This window comes from Notothenia rossii, assembly GCF_949606895.1.
Source record: "Notothenia rossii genome assembly, chromosome: 2".
Taxonomy (NCBI): Eukaryota; Metazoa; Chordata; class Actinopteri; order Perciformes; family Nototheniidae; genus Notothenia; species Notothenia rossii.
This window is the reverse complement of record NC_136904.1, coordinates 2,610,419-2,631,088: the sequence shown is the minus strand read 5'-3', so window position 1 is coordinate 2,631,088 and position 20,670 is coordinate 2,610,419. Positions and strand designations below refer to the sequence as shown.

The window sequence follows — 20,670 nt, the reverse complement described above, 5'->3', positions numbered from 1 at the left end:
TAGAAAAAGGTAAATGTGTGTATTATTATAAAGTTGTGTATATTTACAGACTGTTGCAAAAACTAAGAAGCTTGGTTTAAAACTAAATGAGCTTTACAAAAAAGACAACAACACAATGAAATATGTTTGGAGTTTTATTTGAGTTATTAATTTACATTTTTTTTTCTAAGAGATGCTGATTTGAAACCGTTGTTAGATACAGTTACGGCATTTCCTGTTTCTGCCGGAGAGAGGCGAGGCCGTCCCAAAGCTTGCTGCTGTATTTACTCCCTCCATCTGACAGGAGGGAGCCTCGTTGAGCTGCGAGTGTGGCTACAGACGTTGTTCACTCCGTCACGGAGGGGTAGGGTCGAGGGAGTGGTTTGGGATTGGGCCGAAGTCAATAGAGAGAGAAAGATTATCTTTCGATCCCGTTTGAATTGTGCCACGAATTACACATATGATCTTTGTCAATTTAAAAGATAATTTTGCAAGTCAGGTTTAGTTTTATTTACTAACTTTTACTAAATTATGTCTTGTCAGAAAGTGTTTCCAATCACCCACAGAAATGTGACTTTTTGCTGAATTTGACATTCATTGGCCTACTTACATCCAAACAGTCTGTGTCTTCATGAATTTGATATTCATTGGCCTACTTACATCCAAACAGTCTGTGTCTTCCTCTCATATTCTGTTTTTAAACTAGTGAACAGAAAAGGAACTGCAAAGGATTTTAGTGTTTAGAGTTGTTACCTAAATGACCAAAATATCTTTGAGATAGAGGAGGGAGGGACCTCTCGGAAGTAATTTCCAAACTAGATCCTTCGTCTGGTAAAAGCCCTCGATGACAGAGGAAGGTTTTGGCTATCGATAAGAAGAGCCTTAAAGAGGGCGGGATCAGGGATAAGTCAAAGATATTCAAGACAGATTTTGAAAACAGAAAATGAACGAACATAGATGAAGACAAAAGATGTAAACAGATGTATCAGGAAACAGATCCTATCCAGTGCTTGAATTGGAATAAAAAAGGTGCGAGTACTCTAAATCAGCAACTAGTATTTGGCACAAAGTCATAGTATATCCTATAATGCTGGTGGGTTTGTCTCTTTACTGTATATTTTAGAAAGGCTCACTGTACTTAAACAAAATGAGTCAGGGTGCATCTGAGATTAGAGTGGGTGCAGTGGTAAAGTGCTATTTTTATAAGTGGGGAGGGGACCTGACACCCTCTAGTCGGGAACATTTTTTTTTTAAATATTGAAGTTAGATGCATCAATCTGGTGCACTTTGAGAGCAAAATGAAGAGATATATGGATACCTCTCAACATCCATAATGAAACAACTGTAAACAGATTTACTTTTTCTTTATGGATATAAAAGAAAGTAAAGCTTGACTCCTACTGGCTGGTTAAATGACTCCTCGTCCCTGAGGCCACTACCAGTTTTTTTGTGCCATTTTGCTGGATTTATTTGTCAATAGCGTTGCTGCACAAAGTGATAGCCCTCTAGTTTAAATCTACTACCCAAAAAGAAACATATGGAGATGGGTTACTATTTAAAAAAAAAATTGCAAATCTATTTGGGAACAGTGGGGCCGGGCCTCAAATCCTATAGGGGGGTCCGGGGGCATGCTCCCCCGGTAAGATTTTTTTTTTTAAATGTTGGACTTAAATGCATCAATCTGGTGCATTTTGAGGGGGAAATAAAGAGACTACACCCATATGAAACAAAAATGTATACATTTAAATAATCATAAAATCATAAGTACATGGCCATAACCAATAACATACAATATCCAATATGAAAAAACATTGAAACTTGTTTATTTATTTGTTTTTGGTTCATTTATAGTTGTGAGTGTGTCTGGGCACCTGAATCGGCCTCTCCTGTCTCCCTCCTCTCCCCCCTGCCCCTCTTTGAGGCAACAGCAAAGACTAGTTTTAGCTCTCAACAAGTTTATCTTACCTTTTTTCACCTAGTTAACATTTTGTTTGTATTATTCATGCATATTTTACTAATCACTACCCCCTCAAATGGAAATATGTGTTTACATAAATGGTGACCGAACCGTTTGAGACCCACTGAGATAACTTAAACTAAGTGAACTATCTAAAGACTCAGAGAGTAATTTACCTCACCAGAGCTGTAGTTATCAGCCTCTCAGTCTGACAGCAAAAGACTCTCCCTCCACCTTGTTGTTGAAACAGCTCCTTATATCCGTTAGCGCAGCTAGCTAGCACCAGATGCTAACAACAATACACGTAACCGGTGCGCGCGCTTTCTCGCTCGCTCGCGCCTCGCTCGCGCACATACACCAACACACACCCTCCCGAGCTTGAATGACACACAGAGACCAATCGAGGGCATTAGTATGATCTGTATGAAAGTGGCAATGTCGGCAGGCCACGTCATGTAGACAGCCAGTCACCCTCTGTGAGGCAGAGTCAGACCCACATTTGCGCTGCGTTGCGTTTACAATATATACGTATATTGCCGGCGGCTGAGTACCGGCATTTTACTGTAAGAAGTGCCGGTACCACATGGGTAAAAATCAGAAGTGCCGGTACTGCGTACCGGTGAGTACCGGCCCAATTCAAGCACTGATCCTATCTCCATATCTAATGAAAACTCAGGAAAAAGTGGTGTTTTAAACTATGAAATTCTTGACAGGGGAATGAACCGTGGGCTCCGCAAACCAACCCTGTCTCCTAAAGATGAAGTTCCCGCAGAACTAAACTGCATTCTCAATGACGTTTAGCTAGAGACGTATTTTCTCCTACGTTATGCTAGTTATGAACGTATCTCAAAACGTTTATTTTCTACATATTTTCTCCCAAGTTACGTTAATTATGAACGTATCTTAAATATGTTTCTCTAACGTAAATTACATGCCATATATATATATACATATTTCATATTTATAAATGACTATTATCATTATTATAAGCAAGACAATAAATGGCAAAGATATGTAGAAAATAAACTTGTCAATAAATAATCATGTCTATTGCATTGCTATTCCAAACCAGTTTCACCTTGTACATTCAATATCAATTATGTATCTCTTTTAACTTATTTATTTATTTATCTATTAACTATACACGAGCAGTCCGGGCTCTTTAGACCGACTCATTGTTCTACTCTCCCGCCTCACGCTCGCTCAAGCTAACTAGGCCACCAGTGCTAACTACTGGCTAGCCATTTTCAGTACGTTACGTTTGCTGAACAAGTAACGTTCATAAATTTGAGATATGTTCATAACTAACGTAACGTGGGAGAAAAATATGTTTCTCCCTAAACGTAATTGAGAATGCAGTTTAGTTCTGTGGGAACGTAATTTTTAGGACACTGGGTTGCGCAAACAGAACCAATTATTAGACCTCTAGTCCACGGTGAAGTGTTTTAGACATATGAAAACACAGGCGCACCAAAAAAAGCAGATTTAACCTTGTGAACACGATGAAATAGTGACTTTGTGTGGCACTGCTTTTCATTGAACTGTCAAATATTAAAGCCTTAACACAGAGACAGATGTTCTGGGCGGTGAACCCCAGGCCCCTGCATGTAAAACCAATTATTAGACAACTAGACCATTGTGAAGAACTCTGTATGACCAAAAAACAGATCTTGTTTTTATCTTTTTTTAACTAGAAAACATGTTGAAATATAATACTGTGGCACTGCTTTTTACATTACTGAACTGTACAATTATTAAACCCTTAACTTCAAATTAAAAGTGACTTTGAACATAGCTGAATATAAATTACACCTGGGTGATGAACCCCGTGTCCAAATGTAAAACCAGAGCTTAGACCTGCAGGCCACCATTAAGACTTAATAAGAAAACAGGGATTTGTACAATGTACAGTAAGAAGCAGCGTTTTGAATTATTAAACGTGTGAAAAACGCACATTAGACACAAAAAAAGCAGTTTTTTTACTTGAAAACGTGATGAAATAGTGACGTATCATGACACTGCTTTTTACATTACATCTACACACTTTACTACACACACCTACAGCTCCTACTACAGCATAATATATATCAGGTAACACCCGTTGTATATTTTATTATGTGAAGCAATAAATGGTTTTAGTAAATATCTACTCTTTGCAACAGCCAACCTAAAAATAGACCTTGCCATCCAAGCTGCCAGTTGGCAGCTTTGTTTTGAAAGAAAAGTTGTGGCTCATCGGACATTTATAAGAGAAAGTCTCTAATGTCCGAGTGTAAGTGAATGCAGCACAAGACGTGAGTCTTGTAACCCCTCCAACGGCCCTGGCGCGAGCGTGGAAATATGATTGGCTGCGATTTCATTTGAACGGGACGGCGCAAAACGAGAAGCATTCGGACCCAAATAGACGGAAGGAATGAGGTATTTGCTGTCTGCAATGACAGAGAAGAGACTGTTAAGTTTGGCTGTACTCAGCATTGAATCAAAACACACTAAAGCTGTTGATCTTAATACGTTTGGGAGGCGTTTTGCTGAACAACATGGTAATCGCCGCATTCAGCTGAAATAGACATGCTAACTTGATGCTCTGCTCACGGGTGAGCATAACAAACTGTTAAGATGATGACTTTGTATGTGTGTAAATATATTTTTTCTTTGTGCGGGTCTGCCCCCAAAAAACATTTTTAAGACCTGAGAAAGTCAAATAAGACCTGTGTAAAACTACACTGCCCAGCCAACAGAAAGTAACCACTTTCATTTAACTAGGCCAGTAGGTAAGGACTTTCCACTGGATAATAACTGCAGCGATGTTTATGTTTTAGATTTATATACGTTTAACCCGAACTGATGCAGTTAGTCACTTATTTAATGTTTGTTCTTTCTAATGTAAAGTCCAGGTTGTAACTGTTTGCAGTAAAGTCGCGGGGCGCTGAACTGTTCCTTTGAATCCTTTGATATATGATCGTAATTACTTGTCTTTCAAATTTGAAGGAGGGTGAGCAAGCATCTTGTGGAACATTCATCATTAACTCCTCCAAAAAATATTGTTTATTCAATAATAACACTGAATATGTGAATCATAAAAGTGATTGAGAGCTGATAGGAATAATATGATTGTTAATATTATCATATTAATTCAGACAAACATCGATATTACGTTCCCTACTGGGCTAGGGGAACCAAAGGGAAGCAACACAAACCAGAATGGAATTGGTAAAAGTTATAAGTGGTTTTATTATAACTAAAGTTGTGAAACAACATAATAAACACATACAGCCTGCACACACAAAGCCAAACTGTTGCCTAATAGTTAACAAAAGGAGAACTCCAAAAGAGCGTTATATAGGTAGTACACATTGGGGAAAAATACACAAAAGGAAAACAAAACCTCAATTCTAAAGTGGTATAAGTAACAAAAAGGGCTCTGCAAAAATACAGCTGCTGATAATCAACAGGCGCTAACCGCTAAACTAACCTGGATTCTACTCCCACAATTGATACGGCAATAGTTTACTGAGTAAAGAAGCACAGATGAGACAGTTAATTAATGTACTTGCAGCAGTCTGCATATATTTGATACCCCTGCTGGTCTAAGAGTCAAAGAGACAAACTCATTCAGTTATTGTTCATTTAAAATGCATTAAATTATGTTGTGCCACAATAATGTCACCTATGTTATATTGAGTTAAGAAATATCAATATTGTGGATTTCCAAGTTAACAATGGTTGATATGAATATGATTAAATCAGCATATACTTCTGCAAGGGGATGCCATCCCTCAAAATCTCCTCTTGCCACTCCATGAATATTTTTTCTAGATCCACTCCTGCTCCTGAGGCCGCTAAACCCTCCCGGTTCTCCGGTAAATCCTCCGGAGCTGCGGAGGCCATGATAGGCGCATTCACACCGCAGTACTTTTCCCACAAAGGTTCATGAGAACTTAGTTCATCAGAACTCTTTAGTTCTGATGAACTAAGTACAGATCGCGTTCACAACGGAATAAGTCCCTGGGGGTGGATTAGGCAAATGAAGCCGCTGACGTCACTTCTTCTTCTGCTGCTGCTGCTGCTGCTTTGGGTCTACTGGCAAGGCCGCAAACAACTTCACGGCGTATACTGCCGCCCAAAATCCCCGGCCGGAAGTCCCCGGAGTTGGGGACTGGCTTCAGTAGAAGCTGCTCGGACTCCCAGCAGCTTCTACTGAAGCCTTCCGAGTAAATCGCCAGAACGCCGACACCTCCTCATCTCCACCGCTCCCATGTTTTATTTTGTGTTGCCATAAGTTAGTCTCTCTGCGTTTCTGCGCTGGGCTAATGCTAATGCTAATAATGCGAGGATAATAAAATGGTGGCTTCACAACACTTTTTTTTAGTTTTACGGGGCGTGGTTTGTAATCCGCCCAGCCAATCAGAAATATAGCTCTTTTCTCAAAGGGGGTAAAAAGGTTCTCATGAACTCATTTTAGTTCCGGCTCTTTTTGGTGTGAACGCGACATTTCGGAACTATATCGGAACTAAAGTGGGAAAAGTACTCCGGTGTGAACGCGGCTATTGTCTGATGTTGTGGTGAACTGCCGTAAAGATACTAGTACTGTTGCAAAATGTGAGGTGGCAGAGTACACTTAGTGACGCCAGAGGGAACCAAATACCTTATTAATAATAATAATAATAATAAAAGATTACATTTTTATCGCGTTTTTCGAGGGACACAAAGCCACTTTACATGCTGTGAACAAACAAACAAGCAATGAAGTATTAACACCTTAAACTTTATTGATCCAACATTGGGAATTATTTAGTTACATCAGCAGCTCTCCAACATCCTCATTAATACTTGAATGAATGGGCCGTGTGTTAAGGAGACATTTCTGTAAAAAGATATCCACATTGCTTTATATACATATTTTTTAATTAGTTATTGTGATTGAATTATATATTGTTATTTTATTTATTGTATTGTTTGCATTTTTAAATTTCATACATTTATTTTCTAATTTTTATTATCTTATTTTATTATTCTCTAAACAGAGATTTAAACGGCCGTAAACAGGAAACGTTTGGACATTTATTCCTATCAAAACAGAAGCTGGGTCACATGATCTGTCACATGTCAGCTGACTGGAACAGACCAATAGGAACAGGTTTAAAAAAAAGGGTATTAAATTGTGTCATTTTTAATAAAAACATCCATCAAAACGAAGCCTCTTTTGTAATTGTCCAATAATGACACAATTGTTGTCTTTCTTTAACTACTGCAGTAAGCAGATTGCAATGCAATATTAAAGGTCCCATGTCATGCTTTTCCGGTTATTACCAGTCTCCTTGTCAGTGGCGACTGGTCATTAGGGGCAGGTGGGGCACAGCCCCAACCTAGTGTCAGCAGAAAGTATTAAAAATAATGATTACAAAAAAATGCAAAAAAATAAAAATAAAATATATTTTAAGATCATGTTTAATCATCTGATTCGTCTGTACATTGCTGTTTTAGTCTGTGTTCTTCTAATTAGTGTCTACAGTGTGTGCCTATTGAGCTGTTTAGAGCCATGCGGGACAAAACCCGATCATGCCCCTCCCTCTCACTCTCTAAGTGAACGGTGACTGTAAAAACTACACTGCACATGCTCAGAGTATTGTCCTATTTAATGTGTGTGGCAAAAAAATAATGACCATAGGGGCACTGAGCTGCCATCCCCACCATACGTCATCTCACATAATTCAGAGCTGATTGGCTGTAAGTACGTGTGCCGCGAAAAGTGTGGTGTGTGAAGAGGAGAGAGAGACGCGTGGGTATCGCTACGTAGGGATACCCAGTAGCCACGCCCAGAGCTATGGCCGCACCCTCTGCCAGCCTTTCACGAAAAACCAAGCGTCTCAAACCTTTCAGTGATTCATGCCGGATATGTACAGCGTAGGGCACTGAACAATGATGCTGTTCCTACTTTGTTTGGACCAGCGGGAGATTCGGGTACACAACCTGTAAGTATTCATTGTTGTTTGTGTATTTATGATGTTTAAAACAAACAAGGTATCTACTAGTGATGGCAAAATGAAGCTTTGAATGAATCATCGAACCACTTGGACAATTGTGTCGGAAATAGGTTCATTTCTCGAAGCTTCAGTTACAGCGACCTCTCCTGGCGAAGTGCAAGGCTGCAGTGGGTTTAACGTATCTTTGCCTTGAAAAATATTCGATGCACACACGCACGCACGCACGCACACACACACACACAATATCATGTTCTATTTGCAATTAAAGATTGATAATTGGGTGTATTGGGTTATTGAGAAGAGACTACAGAGTGCTGGAAAATGTTTTGGGCGGAGAGGGCCTTTTATCAGTTATTAAAGTATTAAAGCAATGATTAAAAGTTTAACTATTCCGGGCATTGAAACAGCTGCGCGGAGGACATCGCCGCATCCTGGCCGCCGGCTCTATCCACTGGGCTATCAATTCCCTAAACTATTGAAGTGTTTTTATATTACTCATTGTCTTTTTGTTCACAACTTCTCCACATTTCGAAGTGTTTCACGAGCCAGAACAACCTATCTTTCTTCCTGGCTTGCTCTATAATGAACCAATTCAAATGCAATGCCAACAACAACTCAACAGCAATAACGCAAACTACGACAACAACCCACACATTGCGCATTGTTTAGAGCGGTTATAAAGTGTTCAAATTTGAACCTGTTTCAACCTGTCACCTGTCAGAATCGAGACGAGGCAGTGCATTGTATCGCGTGATTGGACCGCAAACCAGAGTTGATTTAATCAGGAAATGAAGCAGTTGCTGGTTCGGACGTCACATGTCTCGTGATTTGAAGCAGTTGCTGCTTCGGACATCACATGTCATGTGATTTGAAGCAAGCTTCGAAGCACTGCTTCTATGGAATAGGAAGTCCAGGGTTGAAGCTCCGTTCGAAGCTTCAGTGTCAAACTGCCATCATTAGTATCTACCACGACTCTTTAAATGGGTAAACCAGGGGTAGACATTAAGGGTAAAATGCCTCCGGGCCGGTAGAATTATATTATCACTGGCCCCTCCATTGTAACCACTGGCCCGGAGCATTCGTCCAAAAAAAATCGACTTATAATGAAGAAAATGAACACATTTGTTGCAATAGTAATTTATGCACAAACTACATTACTACTTGTACTACAACATTTGAATCATCAGTTCTTCCTCATTTCCTCAATTGTTCATATTTGGTTTATTAAAATAATGATATTGTGGTCATTGTTAAAAAATGTCAGCTATTATTATGAGTATTGTTATTTGTATAATGCGCTTTCTGACTTCCTGTCATTAGGAGTTAGAAATGTAATGGCTATGTAATAGATTAGATTAGAACCTTCATTATCCTAAACTGCTGGGACATTTCCCTAAAGCCAATACCTTTTATATTTTCTACTCTTCACTTACTTGTCAGCATAGGTCGGCATTGATGTACAGAGCCGACAGAAGACCTTGTTTATATTGGCATAATATTGAGAGGTGCAGTGACGCGTCCTAAAACCAGGAAGTAAGCTGCTGGTTCCCTCGACAAAAAGCAATGGGATTTCTCCATAGGGTTTTGGAAAATAGCTGGAAATAAGGTCTGTGGAAAACAAACCTGTTTGATAAATGCACGTTTTGTTCAGCCGGATAATCTCCACATTTCTACCCTACTTTTATAATTTTCAAATCATAAATCTAATCGATAGATTATAAAAGGGTTTTCGGACGCGTCACTGCACTAGAAGCCAGCTCCATTGATCAAGCAGGCTGAAACGCACTCTCCCTCTTCTTCTCATACTCCCTGTCACTCTCCTTTAACTGCTCCGGTGACTTTCTTTTATTTGAAGATTGTTTTTTGCCCGGCGCTTGGCCGGTTACCGCTGGTATTAAAAACATTAATGGCGAATGGTTAGGTGGCGCGATAGTCTGTAGTGAAGGAGCGCGCTCCCGCTCACGGGAGCCTGCTCGCGCTCCGCTCCGCAGCAAACAGCTGTTTGCTTTTCACCCTACAACGACAACCGACTCACATAACGCTATGTTGTAGCGTTAATAAACGAAACAATTTAACTAAATTGCAAGTCAAAATACCAATACCACAGGACAATTCTTTTTTTTTAAAGCAATATTTTTTGTGGCCCGAGCGGGCAAGTGGAAAGTACGTTATGCTGGCCCGGGGTGTCTAAATAGTGCTTCCGGGCCAGCGGGCCAATTATAATGTCGAGCCCTGGGTAAACATTTTTCGGACTACGTTGGGATCACGGAGAAATGCTCTCCGCAGACCCATGCTCACAGCGTTATAAACCTTTTTCTTACTCAATATCAAGCCACACTTATTGTTTTTACTTCGGCTGTGAGTGTTTGTGTGTGCTCATGATGAGTTTTGCTTGTTCTCGCTGTATCTGTAACACGGAAGCCCTGTCTGCTCCTCACAGCAACGAGCAGCTGCACGTCGCGTGTCCTATCAGAGCACACTGGGCTCACAGGGAGGGGGGGGTGGGGGCAGGAGCTCCAACAAGCCGTTTAGGACAGAGAGTGAATACAGGCTATCCAGAGATGCTGTATGAGAAACCAATGTGAGTTTGGAAAATTGCACAATATAAATCTATTCTAGTAGACCTCAACAATGGAATTATGATCAGTGCAAATGGCCATGACATGGGACCTTTAAGACCTTTACAGATACATGCAGCAACATATAACATTGTAACAGGTTAAGATACACACAGAGGTCAAATGTATGATGATAACAAATGAAATACAATAAAAAAACAATATGATTTATCTCGGAAAGATAAGACACAAGAAAAGTGAATAGATTCAACAATATAAAACCCTATAAAATGAAGTGAACATATAGGTACAACAGAAATAAAAACTAAAATGTATGTAATAAAAACGTCATCATTCTAATAAAGGTTCAAGGATTAAAATATAAAGAAACCAATGTAAAAATAAATGTTGCTATTGAAACTGTTAACTAATATAAGATAAAACCCTTCCTATTTCATAAATAAAACAATATAAAAGTAGGTAAATAATAAAGATTAAAAGATCATTTAAAGTGGGGGGTTGCTAATAAAAAGCTAATCTAAAGAGATGTGTCTTTAGAAGGCGTTTAAAAATGTCCACTGAGCCTCTCTGATATTTCCTGGTGTTCCACAGTTTGGGAGAGTAGTGGAGAAAAGCCTGACCCATTTTATTTTGGGGAACTAAGGGATATTTAAAAAGCTGAGGAGGACCTCAGGGCTTGTCCTGGCACATAAAACGAGTCTGACTCTTTGAATTTAAGTCTGTTAGTCAGACTTCAATTCAGAAAGATATATACAATTCACAAATATAACTACAGCTCTCAGGATATCAAGAGGAAGAAAACAGCTAGCTTGGCTCTCATAGTTGTTCAAAACCATGCAGAATGGATTCGCTCATGCACTTTAAGGTGAATGCTTTGAGAAAAAATGTTCCCACACTCTTAACACCATTAAAGTTTCTCTCCTGTGTAAACACGGTGATGGATTGTGAGTTTACTTGATGTCCTGAACGTTTTTCCCACACTCTTCACAACTGTACGGGTTATTTCCTGTGTGAACACGCTGATGAGTTTTGAGAGCACTTGATGAAGTGAACGTTTTCCCACAGTCTTCACACCAATACGGTTTTTCTCCGGTATGAATTCGTTGATGCGTTTGAAAATTACTTGATGTCGTGAATGTTTTCCCACATTCTTCACATCTGTACGGTTTCTCTCCTGTGTGAATACGCTGATGTGTTTTGAGATGACTTGATGTAGTGAATGTTGTCCCACACTCTTCACAGCTATACGGTTTCTCTCCAGTATGAATACGTTGATGTGTTTTGAGATCACTTGATGTAGTGAATGTTTTCCCACAGTCTTCACACCAATACGGTTTCTCTCCAGTATGAATTCGTTGATGCGTTTTGAAATTACATGACATCGTGAATGTTTTCCCACACTCTTCACAGCTGTACGGTTTTTTTCCGGTGTGAATACGGTGATGTGATTTGAGAGCACCTGATTGAGCGAAGGTTTTCCCACAGTCTTCACAGCTGTACGGTTTCTCTCCAGTGTGAATACGTTGATGTATTTTGAGATTACCTGATTCCCTGAATGTTTTCCCACACTCTTTGCAGCTGTACGGTTTTTCCCCAGTGTGAATACGTTGATGTGTTTTGAGACGATCTGATCTAGTGAATGTTGTCCCACACTCTTCACAGCTGTACGGTTTCTTTCCAGTGTGAATACGTTGATGTGATTTGAGAGCACCAAATTCCCTGAATGTTTTCCCACACTTTTCACAGCTGTACGGTTTTTCTCCAGTATGAATACGCAGGTGGCTCTTTAAATGTCCAGATGTTGCAAAGGATTTGTCACATTGCTGACACCTGTGACGTCTCTCTCTTCCTTTCGGTTTCTAGAACAGACGAACAAAGAATGAGAGAAAGTAAGACTAAAAAGCATAAATACATATACAGTTGACAAAATAAAAACTCACCTTATATAAACATTGAGTTAACGGAATACTACTTTTACTAACTGTTGTGTTTATTATATTTGTATTATATTAAATACAGTAAAACAGCAACATTCTAATCACAGTAAATACCAGAGCTGGGGCATTTGAGTCACATGACTTAACTTGCATATTTTTCGACTTGATACTTGCTTGACTAACATTGATAAAATCCTCGACTTGACTTTGACTTGGTATTCATGACTTGAGACTTGACTTAGGCTTGAGACGGATGACTCGAAAGGACTTTACTTTCTAAAATAAAATGTTTGCATTTGTATTGTACGAAGCCCCTAAAGGGCAATGAAAAAAAAGAGTGAGAAAATTGTTCGCAGGACAAAGTTACCGGTGCGCCAAGTAGGAAGTGGAGTGCATAGGAGACAGACGTTTCATTGCAGACTGTTCTGATTATGTGGGGAAATAGCAGTGCATACATTATTTGAGATATATTTCGAACTTTGACTTCATTTTAGGGACATTTCGGCCAGGGGTGTAGAGCCATTTGTTTAAGCAAATTTGTTTAAGTCTGTGAACCAGTCTGTCTTGATCTATGAATTCATGTCCAGGACTCTCACAGTATCTGCTGCCCACAGCTTTTTTATAGAAGGAAAACCTCCTTCACTTCATGAAATCTCTGCAGCACCAAGAGGCAGTAACGTGTAACTCAGCAGAATCTGAGAAGAGCAGCACCAGCTGCAAAGAACTGTGCCTTTTACCGTTTACTTCACTGTGTTTACCTTCATTAAAACAGATAAAGAGCGACCGCAGGCTGCTACGTTTTAACAACACGCACCTCTACACACACACACATTGTACTGCCTGATTATTCCCCATATTACCTGTTTTATGATTTCAGAGCACCACTCTCCATTGTTGCTAATGTTGAAAATAAAACTCTACTTTTCATAACCACCGTCTTTTAACTGATTTAAATGCGGAAATGCATTTAAATCAGTTAATTTCGTATGACTTGACTTGCTTGACTCTCACCCCAGTAACTTGAGACTTGCACATGTAAGACTTACTCCCACCTCTGGTATATACAGGAGACAGAGGGAGATGGCATCCTGTCACTGCGCGTCTCAGTATGCTCCGTTCGTCTTGTGTTTTGTTTTTGTTTGTTTGGTCTAATTATTGTCTCAACGTTGTTGAGTCTGTATGAAACGTCATTTTGAGGGACCATGCTTTTGATCCTGTGGATTACATTTGCCTTTTGCAGACCATGTCTGGCCATACAACTTTCCAAGAAACACCTAAGTGACAGCACGATCAGGTATGGCGAGGAGCCCCGGCGTCTACGCTGCTACAGCCTTGAGGCTATGCTGAAGCTACAATGCGATCGGCATCATACGAATACATCAAGCCATCTGTGCTCTTCAATATTGGATGACATCCCTCGGGAGCCGCTTAGAAATACCAGGAAAAAGAGACGAGGAAGGAGGGGAGGCGTTCAGAATCGCCTACGGCGGATATTCAGCCGGCCACTCCTTTCATCCATCACTCATAAACCTGCGCTCATTGAGCAACAAAGTGGACACACTAAGGACATACACAAGGTACTGTCTTGAATTTTGTGAGGCCTCTTTATTATGTTTCAAGGAAAGTTGGCTACAATCTACAATGCCTGAATCTCTCTTTGAGGTACCCGGATTCACCCTTGTTCGAGCAGTCAGCGATGCGAACTCCGGAAAACCAGAGGAGGCGGTATTTCTTTTCGGGGGAGAAACCACAACATCTGCAAGCAACAGTGTCTGAGGGCTTCTTAAGATTTAATAAACTATGAAGGTTTCATATCCATGTAACGGGAAGTAACTCAGCTAAGTGATGATACGAACCATTTTAGGAAAAAAAAACACAAGACTAACGCTGAGCCTCTGAATTAGTAATGAATGAAAAAATGCTAATGATTTCAGAGTGGAAGATAGGTTTAGCTTCGGGCAAACTGCGTGCGCATAGCTCTGACTTCTCAATGGTAACGTGTGTTTGTATGTCGAAATTCCCCTTCGATGCTATTGGCTCTAATGGTTCAAAAGAGATGTCAATCATCAAAATCGACCAATGGGTTCAAGAGAAACTGCAAATACGCCCATTTCCACCCAAATTACCCCAGAGGTGGAGTTTCTTTTGCTAAACCTCTAAAAAAGGTCAAATGTCACTTGTTTTGCATCAATCTTGATACAGGGTACTTATATGTTGTACAGACCTTTCTATGGATTGAAATGCTTTAATGTGATTATGGTTATAGTTGTACTTTATTCATCCCTAATCTCTGCCATTACAAACAACAAAACAAGAAAATCTAAACTAGATAAAATAGGGCGATGTAATACAATGCACAATTAGACATTATGGTAAAACATTTTAACCAGTTAAGCCCCATGCCTGTTTTTCAGGTCTCAGGTTTGAAAATGACATTCCCAGAAAAATTGACTATATCTTCACTTCTAAAAATGGTTAAATTAATAATCTATTTTTTACCTGTGAGTTGGATGTAGAAAAAGTCAGAATCAATATAGATGTTTTTAAAGAGCAACTTCCAGGTTAAAGACACCTGTGAATAAATGTGTAGGAAAATGATGAATACACTAGATTTTCAAAAAAATATACAGAAATATACACTACAGTGACATCTGGCGTCGTTTTTGTAAGAAATGTTCACTTCTGCATAAAAAAGCCTCGGCACGTGACCTCCCGCGTGTGACGTAACACGGGGGACACAAGGGGGAGAGCGGCAGGTGTAATAAACATGGATCCCAATGCTAGTTTCGACACAGAAGAAGTTGAACATGAATATTCGAATGCATATGACGGACCACAACCTTATAATTATGAGCCTGCTAGGCGTCCAAGAGACCAGGAGCAGCCAAGGATTAGAAGAAATAACGGCCATCGGAGAGAAATGGAGCTGTGGTGTGAGGAGAACCAGTGGAGAACTGGGCAGCTATCTTGGATGTGACCGGCGCTAGCTACAGAATGTTAGCTAACGTCACATCACAACATTGTAAAGTTAGCAATCATATATCAGGCTATAACTAAAGTAGTATTGATAATATAGTAACGTTACTGGCAGGACTGTTGATACTGATCCATAACAGAAACGAATGCGCAAGTATCAGCCGTATCTCGCGTTACCTAATGCAACTCCACACTACGGTGCTGTGTACCGGAGGAGAGACGCGAGATACGGTTGATACTTGACGATCTGGCGGAGAAAGGTTGTGGAGCCTCCGTTGATATGCCGTTGTAAATGGCTTGATGGAAAGCAGGTGTGTAGTCGGGGAGGGTGCACAGCTGATTGCAGCAGGTGAGTGGAGGTTGAGCCGGGAGCCGGGAGTGACAGCCACCACGCACACACAAACAACACAGACAGGGGGAAACAAACAAACAAAAAGAAGACGGCTGGAGCAGTACAGCCACCACAGCGTTACCTAATGCAACTCCACACTACGTCTTACGGTGCCGTGTACCGGAGGGGAGAGAGATAGAGCAGCGAAGGGGGGGGGGGGGAGAGAGAAGTAATACGGTTTCCTGATAAAGCTGTGGAGAATATGTGCTGCAGGGAGGTGGATGCACAACGCACCCAGGAACGAATGCTAGCTCCGGTCCTTTTTACTGTGGACTCGATGTCCTGACAGGCTGGTATTTGTGCAACCTGCACAAACACAATACTGCACCATGATTACAAATGGTGAAATACAATGTAAAACTACCAAAAAATACCAGCTCACTAAAACACAACCGCTCTACTCAACGCAACTCTACTATACCCGCGGTCAGAGAGCGGAGATGTGTCCCCTGTGTGATGTAATATGACGCGTTTGACGTATGACCTTAAAAAAAAGACGTTTTTAAGAGCAGAGCTCAAAATTGCTCCTTTCCCTCTGAATTCCTGCCCTTATGTCTCGTAAAACATATCAAATCCTGCATTCACTTTTTTAATTGTAATTTTCAAGCAAGTTTAAGCATAAATGTAGAAAAAATAAAAACCTGCAAGATGCTCTTTAAAGTAAATTCAGATTGAACATAGTAAAAAAAATGTAAATGATAGTGTCCATGCAAAAAATAAACCATTACTTATAGTGAAAACCACCCTTGAATTATGGGATAGTAGACTAAAAGCTTTAGGAAACCAAACTATAACATATAATAAGTACCCTGTATCAAGATTGATGCAAAACAAGTATTTCCAAGGCACACCTTTATATAATCATTATAGTTATACAAAATAAGAGAATAACAGGTATGAAATCATTCCAACTCATACTACAGTTTAAAAAGGGAGTGATTTGTAAAATATGCATAAAGAAAAAGTAAATCTGTTCAGTTCTGTTTCACATGGGTGTTGTTGAGATGTATCCGTAGATTTAGTCCCTAATGTTGCTCTCAAAGTGCACCAGATTGATGCTTTTAACTTCAACATTTAAAAAAAAATCTTACCGGGGGAGCATGCCCCTGGACCCCCCCTAGAGGAGGTTAGGTTTTTTATGTATTTTCCTTTAGAATGGCAGGAAATTAGTATTCAAATTGTTATTGAATTTTTGGTCCCCCCCAATGTTGACTCCATGAATACGGCCCTGAGAAAGGCCACCTAATTCTGACGTCTGTAGTCAACACACTATAAAAGACTACAATTCCCACGGCGCCTGCTCTAACTAGTCATATACTAATATCTCACAGTAACTTGGATCAGTGTGTATTTATTGAATCACCTCTGTTGTACAGCCTGTGCTGGAAGACTGTTTTATATGCAGGCTTTAAGGGTGCTTTCGTAGACCGCATACGTCACTTCCGCCGAAAGAAGGCTGTCCCAATAAAAAAAAAAAGACGAGACTCCTCCGAATGCAGGTATAGCCTACAGTACGGTGGGATTTATAAAATGCTACCCTGACGTGTAGCTGCTGTTAGCTTTATTTATTTCTCTGACATGTTGCACTGTTTTACTGTTTATTAAACTTTGGGACAACATTACAACCTTTATATTCAGCTCATGCTGCTTTGAGGTACGGCAAAAAAAAAGCCTATTTTCAATATTTCCACCAGATTTGATCATCTTTTATTTAGGTTAAAGTGTATTTAATTTATCATAATCCCATAATAATAATAAGACAATCACAAATAGACAGCATCCTTTAGCTTGATGTTAGTTTGTGCCGTGCTGTCAAAGGGATACAGTGTGACTGTCATTTCATCTCTTTAGTTTTTTAAAAACTAGAACAGTACATCATTTAAAATGATCCTTTTGGGATTGTTAGTCTGAAATGCTTAGAGTTACATTTTGAAATAAAACTTTTGCAACCCTTTGTTTAATATGATTAATTCCCTTTTTTCTTTTTGTCTTGTTTTTTTTTCTGTAATTAGGACAATTCTGGAGAAATGGATCTGCTGGAGAAGGACCCTAAATCTGAAAAGTGCACAGCGGATCATCAGGACAGAGCTGCCATCCACCTGGACCCCCCGAGGTGCTGGAGAAGGACCCCTAACCCCCAGCGGATCATCAGGACAGAGCTGCCATCCACCTGGACCCCCCGAGCTGCTGGAGAAGGACCCCTAACCCCCAGCGGATCATCAGGACAGAGCTGCCATCCACCTGGACCCCCCGTGGTGCTGAAGAAAGCAAAACGGCAATCAGGAACATCGTCCACCCAGACCTCTACTTACTGCCGATCTACAGACTTGTGTCTTAGTTTCAGAATTTTATATTTTTACGTGTCCTTTCTTTTAATAGATATATAACGATTATAGCTTGAGTCTTTCTGATTCCCAGAACAGCTGCTTCTATATACTTGCTGCACATATAATACAAATAAACAACTTGATAAACACACTTTTGCTGATATTTGTGTTACTACTGGTGATGTTAAATAACATGATTGATTTCCTCTGTCTCAATGATGAAAGTTAATAATAGAAGACATGAAGCTGCAGAGAGAGGATGGATATATTCTTACCTCTACTTTGTGATAAGATGAAAAACACATTGTTTATTTCATTTACTGAGGTTTTAACCATTATTTACAACATGTGTACATAAGCAGTGGAATAATAGGATATCTCTAGGTCATTAAACTGTCTTCAGTTTAATTTTATTAATAAAAAAATAGGTCATAGAAAATGTTTAATTGTGTATTTCGGCAGAGCGGGGGGTCACGGTGGAGCTGGACCTGGAGGTGCTGACCTGGGGTCAGTGGGACATCATCTGGGCAGGTTTAGGGGAAGAAGGAGAATATAAACTGTTATGATCACAGCTATTAAGATTAGAACACTAATATTGTTAACAATCAATCTATCCAACATGCTTTTGTTCATTTAAAAAACATATTGTTTTATTAGCACAGAAAAATTAAGACTTATTTTAAATATGAAATAATATGCTTAAATTACATCATCTATATATAATTTACTTGTTAACTTACTAATGTAACATTACTGGGGGCTAAAGGAACAGCTTCATCTTATTTACCTGGCCATGGTCCTCTTTAATTCATCGCCGACGGTGATCTCCAAAAAATGTAAAAGTAAAGTTTCTGGATCCTTTTCAGCTGAGTTAGCTTGTAAGCTAATATGCTAGCATGCTGCTGGAGCAGCGCAACTGAACAGCGCGTATAACGTGATGTAAATACGAAGCCCTCCATAAGCTAGACAGTCTCATTTCGTAGGCCGCTCGGTCCAGCCTACCCGGTCTACGTGGGCTGGGTCCTCCGTGGACCGCGTAGGCTGCATACTCCGAAGGGTGCAGCCCCTGAATTGAGACATGGCCTGTGTGCTCTCCTTTCTCCTCTTCCCGGACTGCAACCGGACAACATGTGCTTTTCTGCTGATCAATAAAGCTACCTTTGCACCTTCGATGCACCGCCTCCGACTACCATCTCTCGACACTACACTGATACTATTTTCATACCGCTTTAAACACTGTTTGAATACAGTTTTTAATACTATATTAATACTTTTTTTACCCCTGGCAGAAGCTCCCATTAGCTCCCGATAGCTCTTGTTAGCTCCCATTAGCTCCCGATAGCTCTTGTTAGCTCCCGGTGCTAACTCACCTGAACGAAGGTGGTTTTACGGGATCCTGCAATGTCGGTGTCTTTTCCCGGTGTCCCGGTGTCTCCTGAGGCCGCTAAACCCTCCCAGTTCTCCGGTAAATCCTCCGGAGCTGCGGAGGCCATAATGTGTCTGATGCTGTGGTGAACTGCTGTAAAGATACTAGTACTGTTGCAAAATGTGAGGTGGCAGAGTACATTTAGTGACCGCCAGAGGGAACCAAATACCTTATCAATAATAACAATAGATTACATTTTTATAGCGCCTTTCAAGGGACCCAAGACGACTTTACATGCTGTCAACAAACAAACAAGCAATGAAGTATTAACACGTTAAACGTCATTGATCCCACATTGGGAGTTATTTAGTTACATCAGCAGCCAACAGCTCTCCAACATCCTCATTAATAATCTACTCTGAATAAAACGGTCTGGTTTTGGTTTTTGATAACAACTTCATTCAATTTTCCGTTTTGTATTGAAGATTGAAGAAAAGCAGTCCGGTGGACCGGAAGTCAAAGAACATATTTCAAAATAAAAGACACGAGGATGGTAATGCTGTAAAAGTTCAACCCTGGAACCCAGAAGTCTGACGAGGATAAGTGTATTTCTGCATTCACATGCAGATATGCGTTTAGAGATTAATACAAGTATGCAGTCCAGCTTGTTGGTGTGTGACAATGTCATTTTTGTTGCATACCTGCAAGATTTACCTGTGACAAATGTCAGCGATGTGAACAGAACTGTCATCCTACTTTCACCTGCACCCAACAGCAAGTGGGAGAACAATATATCAGTAGACCCCTAAAACAGTTCACACAGTAATGGAACAGTTGAGCATGATTTTGTCCAACTAGTCTACATTATGAATTTGATGTTTGTCTAAACTGCTAAGAAGCTGACATCTGAGTTACAACAGAAAGACATGCAGGCCATAATCACTAGACGCTCAAAAGAGGAATGTGTGTGTGAGGCTTACATACATACATACGTATGTATACGTATGTATGTATATGTATACATATACAAATATATACATGCAGAATTACAGGGAGATGTGTATAAATGACATGTTATTTTCTATTTGATGTAATCTTGCAGCCTTAAAACAATGGCATCTTGACTTGAAACGTTTACTCAATATAAAAGTGATGTGGCTGCAATGACGCTGCA

The 20,670-nt window shown here is 40.0% G+C and overlaps 1 protein-coding gene across 4 annotated transcripts in view; it reads right to left on the bottom strand.

The window, feature by feature from the left end:
• The window catches only part of LOC307028183 (uncharacterized protein), a 319,026-nt gene that overhangs the window by 234,296 nt on the left and 64,060 nt on the right, over nucleotides 1–20,670 (bottom strand). Inside the window, exons 1-2 of one of the 4 annotated variants that reach the window (XM_079662994.1) lie at nucleotides 19,501–19,831; nucleotides 10,578–12,358 (exon numbers count right to left, since the gene is read on the bottom strand). The exons of 1 other annotated variant lie outside the window; for it this stretch is intronic. In XM_079662994.1, coding sequence (XP_079519120.1) covers nucleotides 11,450–12,358; nucleotides 19,501–19,623 — 1,032 coding nt within the window. In that variant the 5' untranslated portion in view covers nucleotides 19,624–19,831 and the 3' untranslated portion in view covers nucleotides 10,578–11,449. Of the gene's footprint in view, nucleotides 1–10,577; nucleotides 12,359–19,500; nucleotides 19,832–20,670 lie in introns of those variants that run through there. 2 more of the 4 variants (XM_079662989.1, XM_079662983.1) reach the window with 2 other exon arrangements.